The sequence below is a fragment of the Quercus lobata genome, chromosome 1 (genome assembly GCF_001633185.2).
Source record: "Quercus lobata isolate SW786 chromosome 1, ValleyOak3.0 Primary Assembly, whole genome shotgun sequence".
Lineage (NCBI taxonomy): Eukaryota > Viridiplantae > Streptophyta > Magnoliopsida > Fagales > Fagaceae > Quercus > Quercus lobata.
In genome coordinates, this window is record NC_044904.1 from 20744859 (window position 1) to 20758820 (window position 13962).

General features: G+C 35.2%; 1 protein-coding gene across 1 annotated transcript; it reads right to left on the bottom strand.

The window, feature by feature from the left end:
• Positions 1–3185: 3185 nt before the first annotated feature.
• LOC115982864 (SNF1-related protein kinase regulatory subunit beta-3) lies at positions 3186–13257 on the bottom strand. The gene is made up of 4 exons (XM_031105600.1): positions 13126–13257; positions 12727–12816; positions 4097–4198; positions 3186–4024 (listed from the first exon to the last, which is right to left on the bottom strand). The coding sequence occupies exons 3-4, from the start codon at positions 4121–4123 to the stop codon at positions 3698–3700; spliced, it is 354 nt and encodes a 117-aa protein (XP_030961460.1). The 5' UTR covers positions 4124–4198; positions 12727–12816; positions 13126–13257; the 3' UTR covers positions 3186–3697.
• Positions 13258–13962: the final 705 nt, after the last annotated feature.

Below are 13962 nucleotides of genomic sequence, written 5' to 3' on the forward strand. Positions count from 1 at the left end.
AATATAGCATTTCCTTTGCACGACTTATTGTGCCAGATTCTCTTCATTTTTTTTTTTTTCTATTTAGATTTTAGAATTTTGTCATATAATTTTTTGAGAAGATTGTGGCAATTGGGAATAGCCTCTGAGTTTGTCCGTTGGTTTTGTCCATTTGTTCCTATAATTCCCTGAATTTTTATTTTGTCACATAATTCTCTGAATTTTTTTTTTAAGTTTGTGTATTTTCAAAATTCCAAAGTTATTATCATGAAGCAGTTACTATGTTGTTCTGTTTCTCCACATCCTTATTCCTGACATCTCTTTGTTTCCTCCAAATGGGAATGTGGATTTTTTTTTTTTTTTTTTTTTGGGTGTATGGCTTCTACATGTTCAATTGTAGAGCGCTAGCTATAATATAGAAAATCAAAGGAGCAAGACCTGCAAGCGTGTTGATAGTGTGCTTTCATTGTTACACCCACCTGTGCTTTACATCTACGTTTTCCTTTTTCTTTACTTGGTTTCAATTTGATTAGTTCTTTGGGTTGCAATTGTTCTAGTATTTGTTTTGATTTTCTCTCATTCTTTGAACTGTCATCTCCTAGAGTTTGCCAAACATTTGGCAATGTTCTTAAGAAGTCTGTGACTGAATTCACCCATTTCAGGATGCAAGGGAGATGGAACGCATGGTTGCATGCACTCCAAACAACAAGATCATCAATTGCTATCATAAAATTTCATAGATTGCCACCCAAAAAAAAAACACACACACACACACAAATATTTCTCCTTCCTTTTTCTTTTTCATTAACTCACCCCCCCCCCCCCATTTTACATGTTAAAGTGGCCGAGTGAGAAAAAAATTGTTGGATTCATGTGAATGTAACTGTACACCACTTCAACTAGTTCGAAGTTATGTAATTAAGTGTATCAATTATATTGTTTTTTTTATTTATTAAATTGACAATTGTTGGGCCAACAAATAAGATAATGGCCCAATTGGAAGCCAAAAATAATGCATAAATATATAGTAGGCTCTTCCACATTCTTCGTTTAAGCGTATCAGATGCTCTTCTTTTTCTTTTTTCTTTTTCTTTCTAAAGATCAATACTTTTCATTTATCATAATTAAGGGTTGATACATTTTCCAATCACAAAATACCTAAAGACGTGATAAGAGAAAAAAATTAATTCAACCACAAACACATAAATCTCATCACTCCCCTAAATATTTTTGTGACTAGAAAATGCATTAACCCTAAATTATAATAAATGAAAAGTATACGCACATGAATACTTTTTCTACGTAGAGAGAGAGAGAGAGAGAGAGAGAGAGAGAGAGAGAGAGAGAGAGAGAGATCTAAGGTCCTCACCACCATCAAACCACCATACTGCCACCAGTTTATTTGATTTGGAAATTCAATCTTAAATGATACATTTTAAGATGATTTTTTTTACTCTATAAACCTAAGTGGTTCTGTTTGGGAGAAAAAATTGTAGGATTTGTTCAATTTATTTAAATTCTGAACTTTGAAAGTATAATGTTAATTGCTTTAAAGATTTTGGTAGAAATTTATCTTTTAAGCGATGATTTTGATGTTTCTCAGTGTTAGGTTTTTTTCCCTTGGGGTTTGCATGTTTTAAATTGTGAAATTTGAAAGTATAATGTTCTTTGTAAAGCTCATTTTCTAGGTTTTGGTAGAGATTTATTTCTTAAGATATTTTTTAACTGTTGATTTTGTCGTTTACACTTTACAATGTCTAAATAAACATGGAGCTGCATAGGGACTCAAATGGTTCCTAAATCTTCCTATAGAGCTGTTGGGAAATAACTTAAATTAGGAAGATCTCATAATCCTAACATTTGTAATACTATCATAAAAATAAAAAAATTAAAAAGGATACAAATGTTGCCTTGGAAAATTCAGGTCCCCTACAAGAAATTTCATTAAGAGAAGAAGAAACATGTTTCCAGTCCACTTTTAATGCATACATTTCCCCCCTTTTGTTTAAGAAATTAAAGAGGAGAGAGTAAATTATCCTTGAAGACCTAAGCAATGAACACAATCTGGGGAATTGATTGAAGCATTCCACAATAGCCAATTGTGGGGGGTTTGGAAGTGGCACCCTTGTCAAAACAAGCCCGAGGAGTCACCGGACCCGACCCACCTCCAAACTAGGCTTGGCCTAGCTGAGATACCCAATATGTTCAACGAACAAGTAAACCCAAGAAGTACCCCACACTCGAGGAGGCACCATAAAGGGTGTCCCATCGGAGTCGAGGGGGAAGCCACCTAAATTGAGAACCAAAGAATTGAAGAAGGTTGCAATGACAAATGCAAGTGAGAGGAAAAGAAAGCTTCCAATAAAGCAACCATCACCTCCACATTAAATACATTGTAACAACCCAACCTACCACATTAATGGTAGAATGACACATGAACAGTGCCCACACAACCTATGCCTTACTCAGCCACCACCAACAATGCAAAGATGGGACAAGTATCTAAAGGAAGATTAGCAGCCCTCCAAGCGGGAGGCTGAGATGGAAACCGGATGGTTATAAAAGGGGAAATATCCCTAGTGAATAGGGAAAAAAAAAAAAAACTCATAAAACATTGATTGTTAATTTCTTTGAGTATAAAGGTGATCCTTGACCAACTGGCGGAGAAAGATAAATAAGAATTTTTTATCTTTTCATACATCTTTGTTGTTGACAAGTCATAGATTCAAGCCTTTTCTTTTATTCTCCAAACTGTTAGTCAGGAAGCCCAAGTGTTGGTCCACATACTCATCTTTATAAACAAATTGTATTGGGCCTAAATCTAAGCCTAAACGAGCATAACAGGCCTCTCAACTTTTAGCCCCTACACCAATAATGCATTTGTATAAATTAATCTCTTGTCTAGGTAGGGGGTGTGATAACTACCTACCGTAAATGCTTGACTAGTTAAGATTATTTATAAAATTCTTATAGTATATAAACAATCAAATCAAGTGCCTTGCATAGTTGCATCTGTCTTAAATAAGTTTTGTGAGTTTGTGGGTCTGGCACTCCTATCCTATTTTGAGAGTTGGATAATACTAAACACTAGGTTGCAAGACAAGTTACCAAAACAACCACCAACACGTGGTGTGGCATGATATTATGAGTCCTTGTATCGATTTACATGATACTTGACAAGAATTGAGCTGTACAAGTATGGGCACTTTAATGAATAATTGTGTCCATGATAATAACCCCATCAAGGCCCAGTGGTACACCAGAATCCTTTTTTATTCAATAATAACAATAATAATGAAAAAAAAAAAAATCCCAATACAACCAAAACGAGAATATTTTGTCATCAGGAATGGCAGGCTAATCTACATAGACCTGCCTAGGAAATAATTTCCACGGATGCATGCATATAATACCACGCATTACAAATAAATTCTCTCATTTCATGGTAAGCATAATAGCTCAACCAATACCATATAAAAGTGAGAAAAAAAATAATGGGAGGAAAACAGTGTGTGTAGCAAGTCTAGCCTTTCATGAGTCATGACACTATCAATGACTCAAGTCTAAACAGAACTTTAATAAAACAAATCTAGTGCATCAGTTGCTGTGATGCAATAAATATCCTTCACGGCTAATTTTGTATTTGGGTCAATCATGATTAATGGCATCATAACAAGGTCAAACAAAGCAACCTAATGATTTCTCTCCTATATGCAAGTCAAGCACTTGTACTTCCCCTTCTATGAACTGGTTTGTAAAGCACAACTGTAACAAATTTTTGACGGAAACGGTGAGTGAAACCGAGAGCCACTACCGATCGTGGGGCTTCCCTGTTCTCAATGTAAAGATGGTTGAGAATCACATTCTGTGGTAATGGAATAGTTCCAGCAGCATCTCTGCTTGCTGGGTAGCTAAGCAAGGTGTTTTGCAGATGTGTAGGGACAACAGGTGGGTCCCGCGCCTCATCTTCATTACCAGGGTACGCATTGTTGTAACTTGAATCTGGTGAGTCTGGAACTTCGAATCCCGCAACAGTTGCTTCATCCTGCACAAAGGATTTAATTTGTTTAAGAGTCTTTTGATATTAGTAATCAAACACCAAGGTTCCATGGCTTACATGCTCTTCACCATACTGGTTGTTCATCTTGAAACAAGAACCCAACTAACAGCAGAAAATCATCAACTGAGGAAGATTATGGTGACTGTTGTACTGATGAGCCTGGAAAGAGGGCAATTTATCTTGTAAGCATATCAAGATATACTGGTAGTGAATTGAATAATATTTACATAAACTATTTTCTACAACTAGCATATCCATTCCATTCAGCAAAACTTTCTATCAACTATTCAAAATCAGCCAGACAGAGATATTTGTGTTCTTGTTAGAATTCTTTCTCATAAAGATCAACAGAAGGTTATATGCTAGTGCTTTGCGTAAAATAACTTTCTTTCTTTGTGTTAAAAACTTTGTTACAAAAATATATATAAAAATTTTCACACAACAAAGGTGGAGTTCAATTTGCATCCTATTATATAAAGGACATGCTATTTCTGCACTTATAATGTCTATTTCCATACCCACCTCTCACATGGAGGGTCCCAGCCATTATGGTTCTGGAAATTGTAGTTCCCTAATATAGTTTACAATAAATTTGGTCAAAAAGCAATTAAATTTTTTTATTTTTTTTAATAATTCAATAGTTACAATGGGGGACGGGAGATTTAAACTCTGAACATATCCGTTGGAAACACTAGGAGGCCCCAGTTGAGCTACAACCTACAAGGCACTTGGCTAAAAAGCAACTAAACAATTTTACATCATGGGATCAACAACATTAAATCCCAAGCCCACATAAAAAATAATATGTTTCTTCCCCTAGTTTGGTGATTATCAGAAACAAATCAATATTACAATTTTCAAAGCCTGTTTAGTTCTGTAACTATATTGCTGATTATTATAAACAATATCAGCTTAATTCTGTAAAAATTCTATATAAAAAAAAAATGATTAGAAAATCACTATATTTTCCATGATAATTGGGTTCATTTAAATGATTTATTCACATCCTTATCTTGAGATATATGACATTGATTGGCTCTATTCCCTTCTGATAATTTTTAATTTCTGTGGTACTGATCAGGATGATTTAATTTCAGATAACGACATTGATACTGAATAGTACCCACTACCCATGACATTCTTTCTATAAATTCCAAAATTATGCTGTCATAATCTTCAATTGAAAATGATATATTCCTTGAGTTTCAATATGATTTTTCTTTAGTGCTGAGAGATAAAATTGCGGAGCTCACTTAAAAACCCAGCTTATGTACTGCAGTTCTCATGGCATGCAGACACTCTCTTTGGTTGGTGGAATTGGCCTAGAACGCATTTGTCTAGCATTTGGAATTTAGCTCCGTTGTGCCTAATGTGGTGTCTTTGGAGGGAACGTAATTGGAGGACATTTGAGGACATGAAAAGTTTTGATGACCAGCTATTGGCTTCTTTCAGTGGCTCCCTTTATGACTGGTCGAGGGCTTTAGGACTCGCCACTAGTGATTCTCTTCCTATGTTTCTTAGCTCTCTCCTTTGTAATTAGTATCTTTTCTTTCTTTCTGTCTTTTTTTTCTTTTTTCTTTTTTCTTTTTTCTTTTTTCTGTTTTTTTCTCTTCTCTTTTTGTAATTTTTCTCTGCCTTATGTTTTTCTGCATAAGGCAGTTTTCTTGAATATACATCTTTATTACTAATAAAAAAAAAAACAGAGCAGCGTTTAACAAACAGGAGCAAGACAATCTAGAGGCCCTACATCACTCATGTATATTAGGCTGTGTTTGTTTTGGGTGAAAATCATTTCCGGAAATGCATTTCCGTAAATGTGGGTTGCGCATGGAAAATAGCATTTCTGGAAATGCTTTTCAGTTGATCAGGTGTTGGGGTGTAAAATGATTTCCGTTTTTATTTTACCTTCAAATACCATTTTTTGGAAAACAGAGAGAGAGCTGAGTGAGAGTGAGATAGAGGAAGAAGAGAGAGGGAGAGAGCACACCCTCCGGCCAGCCAAGCTCCGGCCAGAGAGATCGCACCCAGAGAGAGATTGAACCCAGAGCCCAGAGCTCTTCGACTTCGACTTCGAATCGCACCCTTCGACTTCGCTGTTCGACTTCGACTTCGAATCGTTCTCGTCGCACCCCAAAACCGATCGTCCTCGACCCAGATTCGTCGTCCCCGATCGCGATCTCGCCTTTGCGCCGATCGCAATCGCAGCACCGTGCCGATCGCGATCGCAGCACCGCGCCGCGCGATCTCGCCTTCGCCTCCGCCGCGCAATCTCGCCTCTCGTCGAACCCAGTCGCCTCTCTCTCTTCCTTCTTCTCTCAATTTGACCGGATTATGATTTTTTTTTTTTTTTTCTGGATTTTATTTGTGTTTCTGGATTAAGGGATGAAATTATGTATTTGTTTGACAGATAAGAAAATGTGAGAAAATGTGAGTAACAAGTAGAAAATGTGTTTTCTATGGTATTTTCAACAACACAACCAAACACCAGAAAATATTTTTCACAACATTTTCTGAAATGCAACCAAACACTTAAAAATATTTTCCTTTCCTGAAAATAGCATTTCCAGAAATTATTATTTTCCGGAAAATATTTTACATGAAAATAACACAGCCTTAACTTCAAATATTTGGGATTCCAATCCAAACAAGAGAACACACACACACACACACACACAAAAGGAATAGTCTTGACCTGCACGCTAGTATTATAACTTATAAGACAAGAATTAACCTAGTGAAATGCAATTAATCCAGGAAGAGATGGCCAACTCTTCTGTTGATAATTTGCTCCAGCTCTTATCACTATCTATCAATGTAATTTATTGAATGAATAACTAATGTATTACATGACCTTGAAGCAACCATTTAAAGTTACAAGGGACTATATGGATGGAGTGTAATCGTCGGTCCTTTGAAGATTCTGAGGAGTCTTTGGTTGAGTTAATAGGCTTGTGCCAGAGAAGTCTTTTTGATTGGTCTCAGTGCTGGGGTTTTACAGAATGTTCTTCTATTGCTCAGTTATTTTCTTCTCTTAGAGTGCGTTTGGGAAGCGCGTTTTGCGCTTCGCTTCCCAGACGCACGTTTGCGTTTCAGATTTTTTTTTTTTTTTTTTTTTTTTCCAGCCGTAACTTTTTGACTTTTCTTCTGTGAACAGTGCTCTCGTGCACTGTTCATGGGTCCCACAAACTACACTTTTTAGCAACTTTTTCATTAAAAATGGGTTCCACGGTACTATTCACACATTTAAAAATTATTTTGCTACAGTGTTTTTCAATTTTCAATTTCAGTTTTTAGTTTTCAGCTGTATCTAAACGGATACTTAGTTTAGTCTCCTGATTATTTTCTTTTGTGTTCTGTTTTGTGCTTTGCTGTGTTCATTCTCATGAACACATTGTATGTTTCTTTTTCATTTTTTCATCAATAATATTCTTATATTACCTATCAAAAAAAAAAAAAAAAAGTTATAAGGGATCCCAGTTCTCCTTTCTAGTGTATTGTTTAAAAAGAACTCCGTAATCTAACCTAGCTCCAAATTTACTTTGTAACTCTATGCTACATTTGGTTTATTCCAGCCCAACACATCATGGTGCGGACACCAATTGCTAGAATTTAATTTCCAATTCCATTGATGTAATTTTATTACGATTGAGGATCATGCGGGATTATGTTTATGGTTTAATTATTTTCCATACGGAGGATTCCTAGAAAACTATTCTAAAAGGTCCCCAATAAACAAAAGGGACACAAATGATTGATGAATAAATTTTTATGTTTGAATATTCCAATGACTAGGTGCGGATTCTTGGCAATGATGATTCCTAGGATTGCCTGATTGGTGCTGATTCCAGGCAACTTAGATGTTGATTCCTAAGCCTACCTTCTCTTCTCTATTCTTCTTGTCTCTCCCAATTTCCTCTTGAACTTATAAATGCATCAATTTGGAATCAGAGCATACCCTCAATCCAGTTCTCCAACAAAACCCCAAAGCAACAACCCATAGCCTGCTCACAATCTATCAAACCCCTTACCTCCTCTCATCACCTCTAAAATTGTGACACCTCAATGGCTTCTATGAATCAACTTCAACCTTTGGGCTCTGAGTGACCATTTTGGATTAAACTGGGAAATCCTCATAGTAATTGTGCCAAGTTAAAGAAGAATTCATTAGGCCCCTCAGTACTATTACACATTAATGTTGTCCATAAACATTAACATTGTTGGGGCCCATTAGCCTTAGTCTGTGACACAGCAACCACAATAGCATGGCCAAGCTTGTTCCCAGAACAACACAAGCCCACACACTGAGCCATCTCCAATTGTGATCTAGGTAAAAAATATCCCAACCAAGGTTTGATTTCTTCCCCCCCCCCCCCCCCCTTGTGGACACAATTGTCATTATAAAATGGTTTTAATATTTTTGTAGTGCTTAGTGTATTTGATCTAGAAAATCCATTACTATAATCACTATTGGTTTGTACACTTATTAGTTGTTAATGTTGATTAGTTTATCGTGGAACAAGCCCTACAAACCATATTAAAAGCTACCTAAGACATCCAAGACCTGACCCAAGACACTGTTAGGAATAACACTTGATTAGATAAAGTAGCAGCTTCCCTCAACATGATGATTTGTGACAAACCAAACCAAGCTTCCCACATGAGAAGTTATAATGTTGATATCGAGGGCATGTTACCTCCTAAGAAATACTATTAGACCCCTTTCAATAGGAATCTGGGTTAGGACTCAATTTAAACTATTCAAATCATGTTAACCCTAGGGAACCTAGAAACACCAATGAATGGGTAATAGTGAACAGTTGAGACACCTAAAGAAGTTGAGGCATCTAAGATGAATGAAGTTAAGTGAGCATTATCACAACCTAAAGAAGTGACAAAAGAAGAGTATTTGTACACCATAAGCCCAAAAAATTGTGAAAAGCATCCAATAAGGAGTCCATAGAGCCATAGGCATGTGACTCTTTGAAGTGCTTGGTTACAAACCTATAAAGCCTGTATAGATCTTATTTCAAAGTCAACATAGGTTAGGCACAAGCAGGTTTCTCTTAGACCATTCAGAGTTTTAAATCATGTTAAAGTGATTTAAAACTTATTTCATTGATATTGCATTTTATAAAGGTCCAATTGTCATTCTAGACACTCCTTTCAATGAGCCTTCCCCTCATGATCCAATTGAAAACTCTATAATCCAATAGCACTAAACCCTCCACCAGCACATAAAGAACATATCAATGCTATTTTGTATTAACAAATTGTTTTCACTAAGAACAGAAGAGTTCAGCACTACCTAGCTCATTGGAAGGGACAACCAAGTTCCAACTGCAGCAGCTAGCCCTAACATGCTAGAGTACTACTCAGAGCTATACTCAATAGAGTCAAGTCTCTCTCAGACCATGAGTTTTGGTGTGAACACCAAAATTGTTGCTCATTTGAATTTGATTTCCACTGATGTCACTTAATTAGGACTTAGGATTATGTAGAATTACGTTTAATCTTTTTTATTGACGTTTCCTGGAAGCCTATTCAAAAAGAGGCTCCAGTAAACCGTAAAGATAAGGGACACAGATGATTGATGAATAAATTTTTATGTTGGAATTTTCTAATGGCTGGGTGCTGATTGTTGACAAATTAGGTGTTTACTAGGTTTCCTGCTTAGTGCTTCTAAGCACCTAGGGGCTGATTCCTAGGCCTCTCTTTTCATTTTCTTTGTTCTATTGCCTCTCCCAATTTCCTTCTGAACTTGTGCTGCATTGCATCAAGTACCAAGGAGGAGAAACTTTATTCCTAAACATTATTCCAAGACATGGATAAAATAAAAGGAAAAATGAATCAAATATAATGACAAAGAACGGAGAAGGGGGGAAGAGTTTTGGGGGGGGGGGGGGGGGAGATATGCATAAGTTCAATAGCATCAAGAGTAACAGTCTCCTAAGAGCCACATTTAAAAAAAGAAAAATAATTTTAGCCATTTCAACTTTTAACTTATCCATGCAAAATTCAGAATAAATCTTATTTAAAGCATAGTTTTTGTGGAACTGTATTTGAATTCTACCCAAATCATAGTGTAACCTTTGACGCTATCTTTGGAGCAAAAGGATATTCAATGAAGAAAGCAAAAAAGGAGTCTCCAAAGCCCCAGGTCAATTTGAAGGATAATTTTTGAATCAATACTATTTAAAGTCTATTCAAATCAGTCTTTGAAGCCTCCTCTATCTCTTTTCTGAGATCATACAGCCCCCCTTCCCCAACCCCCACAGCTCTCTGTTCCTCTCTATCTCTCTATTTGCTATAAAGAATTCCTAAGAAGAATGTGAGGTGGTCAGAAGGGTCGGAATCAGCACCCATACATATTTGAAAAAAAAAAAACAAATGAGAAAATAAAAGAAACATGCAACAAAAAAAGCAGTCATTCATTACTTATCAAAAAAAAAAAAAAGCAGTCATTCATGCTTTAAGTGTTGACATTGTCCACATGAAATACTTTAAGATCGTCCTTTAGTTTTAGTTGTAACAAAATCCCATGCTTGCCTTTTGATTTGGAGAGTGATAGAAAACTGGGATTACATCTTGGGGAACAACTAATGTAAGACGATGGGATCAATCTTGGTTTCAGACTTTGAAGAAACCTTTTCCCCCCTTTTCTTAGTCATCAGAACTACATGTCAGTTTGCTAGAGCATCCAATCCCACCATCACAAACACACGAATCACACACCCTCCTTTCCTTCATAAACCCAATAAGTTCTCTATCAACTACTCATCTAAATCCATTTATGTTTGAAACTCAATCACCAAACTTCGATCACATTCATGGGGATTGTGTTAGCATGGAGGGCCCTTTTCCTTAAGCATTTCATTTTCCATATAAGGTCAGGGAAGGACCTGAGGAAAAAACGGATTTCTTACAAAGAAATTAGAAAGGAAAAAGGAGCTGCTAGTCCTAGGAAAACAAAACACTTTGGTAGGCAAGAAGCAACCAGGTATAGCAGATGGGGCGATTGGCTTAGTAAATATATCTCATAAAGAAAACATCAAAACTCCAAAGCCATAAACATGTAAAAATAAATAAATAAAAACCTAAAACCATGAAATAGGGAAGAAATCATATATGAACACAAAAATGGAATTACATATTATTTTATAACTAAAAATAATTCTATTCAAAAGAGGAGATAGTTCAAATACACATGATATGCATCTATCCACTCCCAAAGAATTAAAACTCAAATTCAATAAATCTAAAAAGCTAGTACTAGGTGCACAGGGCTCCTGCTTCTACTCGGTTTGGGAACGATAGTTGGTATGCTACCTTACCCCTAATTTTGAAGAAGCCGATTCCCAAATTCAAACCCATGACAAATCCCTTGCATGGATGGCACTTGCCATTGCACCAAGGTCCAACCTCCCTCAAATTTAATGCATCTAGAAATAAAATGGAACTACATCCATTGTTCAACAATACTTGGATAAACTTCGCCTCCCCCTTCCCTTATTTTAAATGAAGCAGAAAGTCTTCACTTAGTAGTTGGCATTCTATAAGCATTCACCATTTCATTTTCTTTTTTGCAATTACAAAAAAGAACAAGTCAAATAGAGCATCAACAACAGTAATGTATCCTTTAAATTTTGTTATACTTTTCTTTTTTTTTCTTTTTCTTTTTTTCTTTTTTTGAGAATAAAAAGTGAAGCTGAAATGACTGGCTTCTTGTTTATTTCAAGATCCTGTTTTTTGATAGAAAATAATATGGGTGCAGTATGATCCCCTCTTTCTCAAGAGGGCCAGACAAGAAAGATATTGAAAGCATTAACTAAAAGATGAAACCAGGGGTTTCATCCTTGAAAAGAAGAGAATTTTAAGAACTGGAATAGGATTGCAACTAGCACCACCCTTACAATCTAATGGAAGAAGCTCCATTATAAAATAGTAGCTCCATAACAAAATAAGTACAAGAAATGGAGCAATACAAACTAAAGGCTAGCCACGGTTTAAATTGCAAACTTGTAGGTGCTTGGTAGGACACACATTTATTTAAGCTAATGAATCAACCTAACCTCCAGTAAGAGTTGATTTATACAAAATAATCGCCACATTCTATTTAAAGTACTTGAAGGAAATCACTTATAAAGTAGGCAAAAACACAAGAAATATAGTGTGGTTGGTATGTCGTTAAATTTCTCAATTCTTACAGGAAAATCCAAATTTTGGAGTATAAGTTAAACACAACTTGAATATCAACATGGCTTTGGTGTAAGCGACACAACTCAACTGAGCCATAATCCCAATTAAGATGGGATTGCCTTCACGAATCGATGTAAGCAATCTTCTTAATTGCACATCACAATTTTCTTTCCAGCATCAAAACAACATCCTCTTTCTGGTTTTATAAATAAAGAAAACCCACTTATAAATGTGCATCAACAATGAGAAATTGAAAAGAACAGGTAGAGTAATTGATCCAGAGAATTCCTACTTCCCTCAAACAAGATTCAGCTTCCATGTATCAGAATTCCTAAGCAAACCTAAATATCCTCAAAAAAGCATGCACAATCTCTCAAAGTAATCAACTTCGGAAGCACAAAGATTAATCTACTCCAACCACACAAAATACAAAAAAGCTACAATATGCTAAACATTAAATTTTGCAGTGACGAAAAGAATAAAACACTGACCAGATAGGACTGCAATTACCAACCAATAGCTTCTGAGTGCCACACTCCTCTACAGATAGAAGAGCTAAATTCCCCAGAGCAAAGGCTTATCTGCAAAAATCAGTGAAACCCAGATGAAATCAAACGCAACCCATCAAATAACTCAACAAAACAAAGTCTCCAACGGTCTTACCCTACCAATTTCAAGCCAAAACCTCAATTTTGTCAAAATAGTAAACGAAAGACCATAACTTTAGGAGGGAAAAACAAAAACAAGAACAAAATAAAGACACCCCCCCCCCCAAAAAAAAAAGGGATTTCAATATATTATGCTTAAAAAAAAAAAAAATGTAAAAGTAAAAGTAGAAGAAGGAGACCCAGATATTATAATGAAAAGTAGAAGAAAACAAAAAATCTTGCCTGACAATTCTGAGATGGTAGTTGAAGAAGAAGAAGAAGGAGAGGAACCAACAGAAGGGACTGTTTTTCCGCAAAGTGAATCCGACATGAATATTGTTTTTTTAGTTTTCTTAAATCAGTATTCACTATTTTACTTCAGTACAAAAACGAGTAGTAGAAAACAATGTACATAGCGACGATTTTTTGATTTATTTTTTATTATGTGCAATGTAAACACAAACATATAAATAAATAAATAAAAAATGTGTTAGATGCTGTACACAATTATAAAAATGAAAAATATTGCACATTCATTTATAAATGTGTATAACATTTATCACTTTTGATGTATTTAACTTTATAATATATTTAACCAAAAAAAACTTTTTAATATAAATTTACATGGTACTTTCTCTGTTTTAAAATCTTAAATATGGTTGTTTTGCCTTTAAACTCTTTTTTTCTTGTAATTAATTTTTAAATTGAAAATATGTTGCACTCAATAGCTGTAACTAGCCTTGTTTTTAGTTTGGAGGCAGGGGTGGCTTGAAGCAATTGGGGATGTAAAATTACTATTAATTAACATAAAAAATAATTTTTTTTTAAGTCTATAGATACAAAAAATTTGACAAAACTTTTTATACCTGTTGATGTTATAGATTAATAGCGATAAGTAAAAGAGTGATGTTAATAGTAGACCTAGATAAGAATTAGTAAAAATTTGTCAACTCAACTATTGTGAAAAAAGTTGTGAATTTTTTTTTGTATTGCTCTTTCGTTTTTTTTTTTTTTTTTTTTTTTTTTGAAAAGTGCTACATTCACAATATTTTTCACAACAAATTCTAGGTGTTAAGTTGT

Bases quoted from the DNA above. Each gene is read 5' to 3' on its own strand.
- LOC115982864 (XM_031105600.1), bottom strand. From the start codon at position 4,123: ATGAACAACCAGTATGGTGAAGAGCAT. The intron at 4,025-4,096 runs GTAAGCCATGGA...TCCTTTGTGCAG, and splicing joins ACCAGTATGGTGAAGAGCAT to GATGAAGCAACTGTTGCGGG.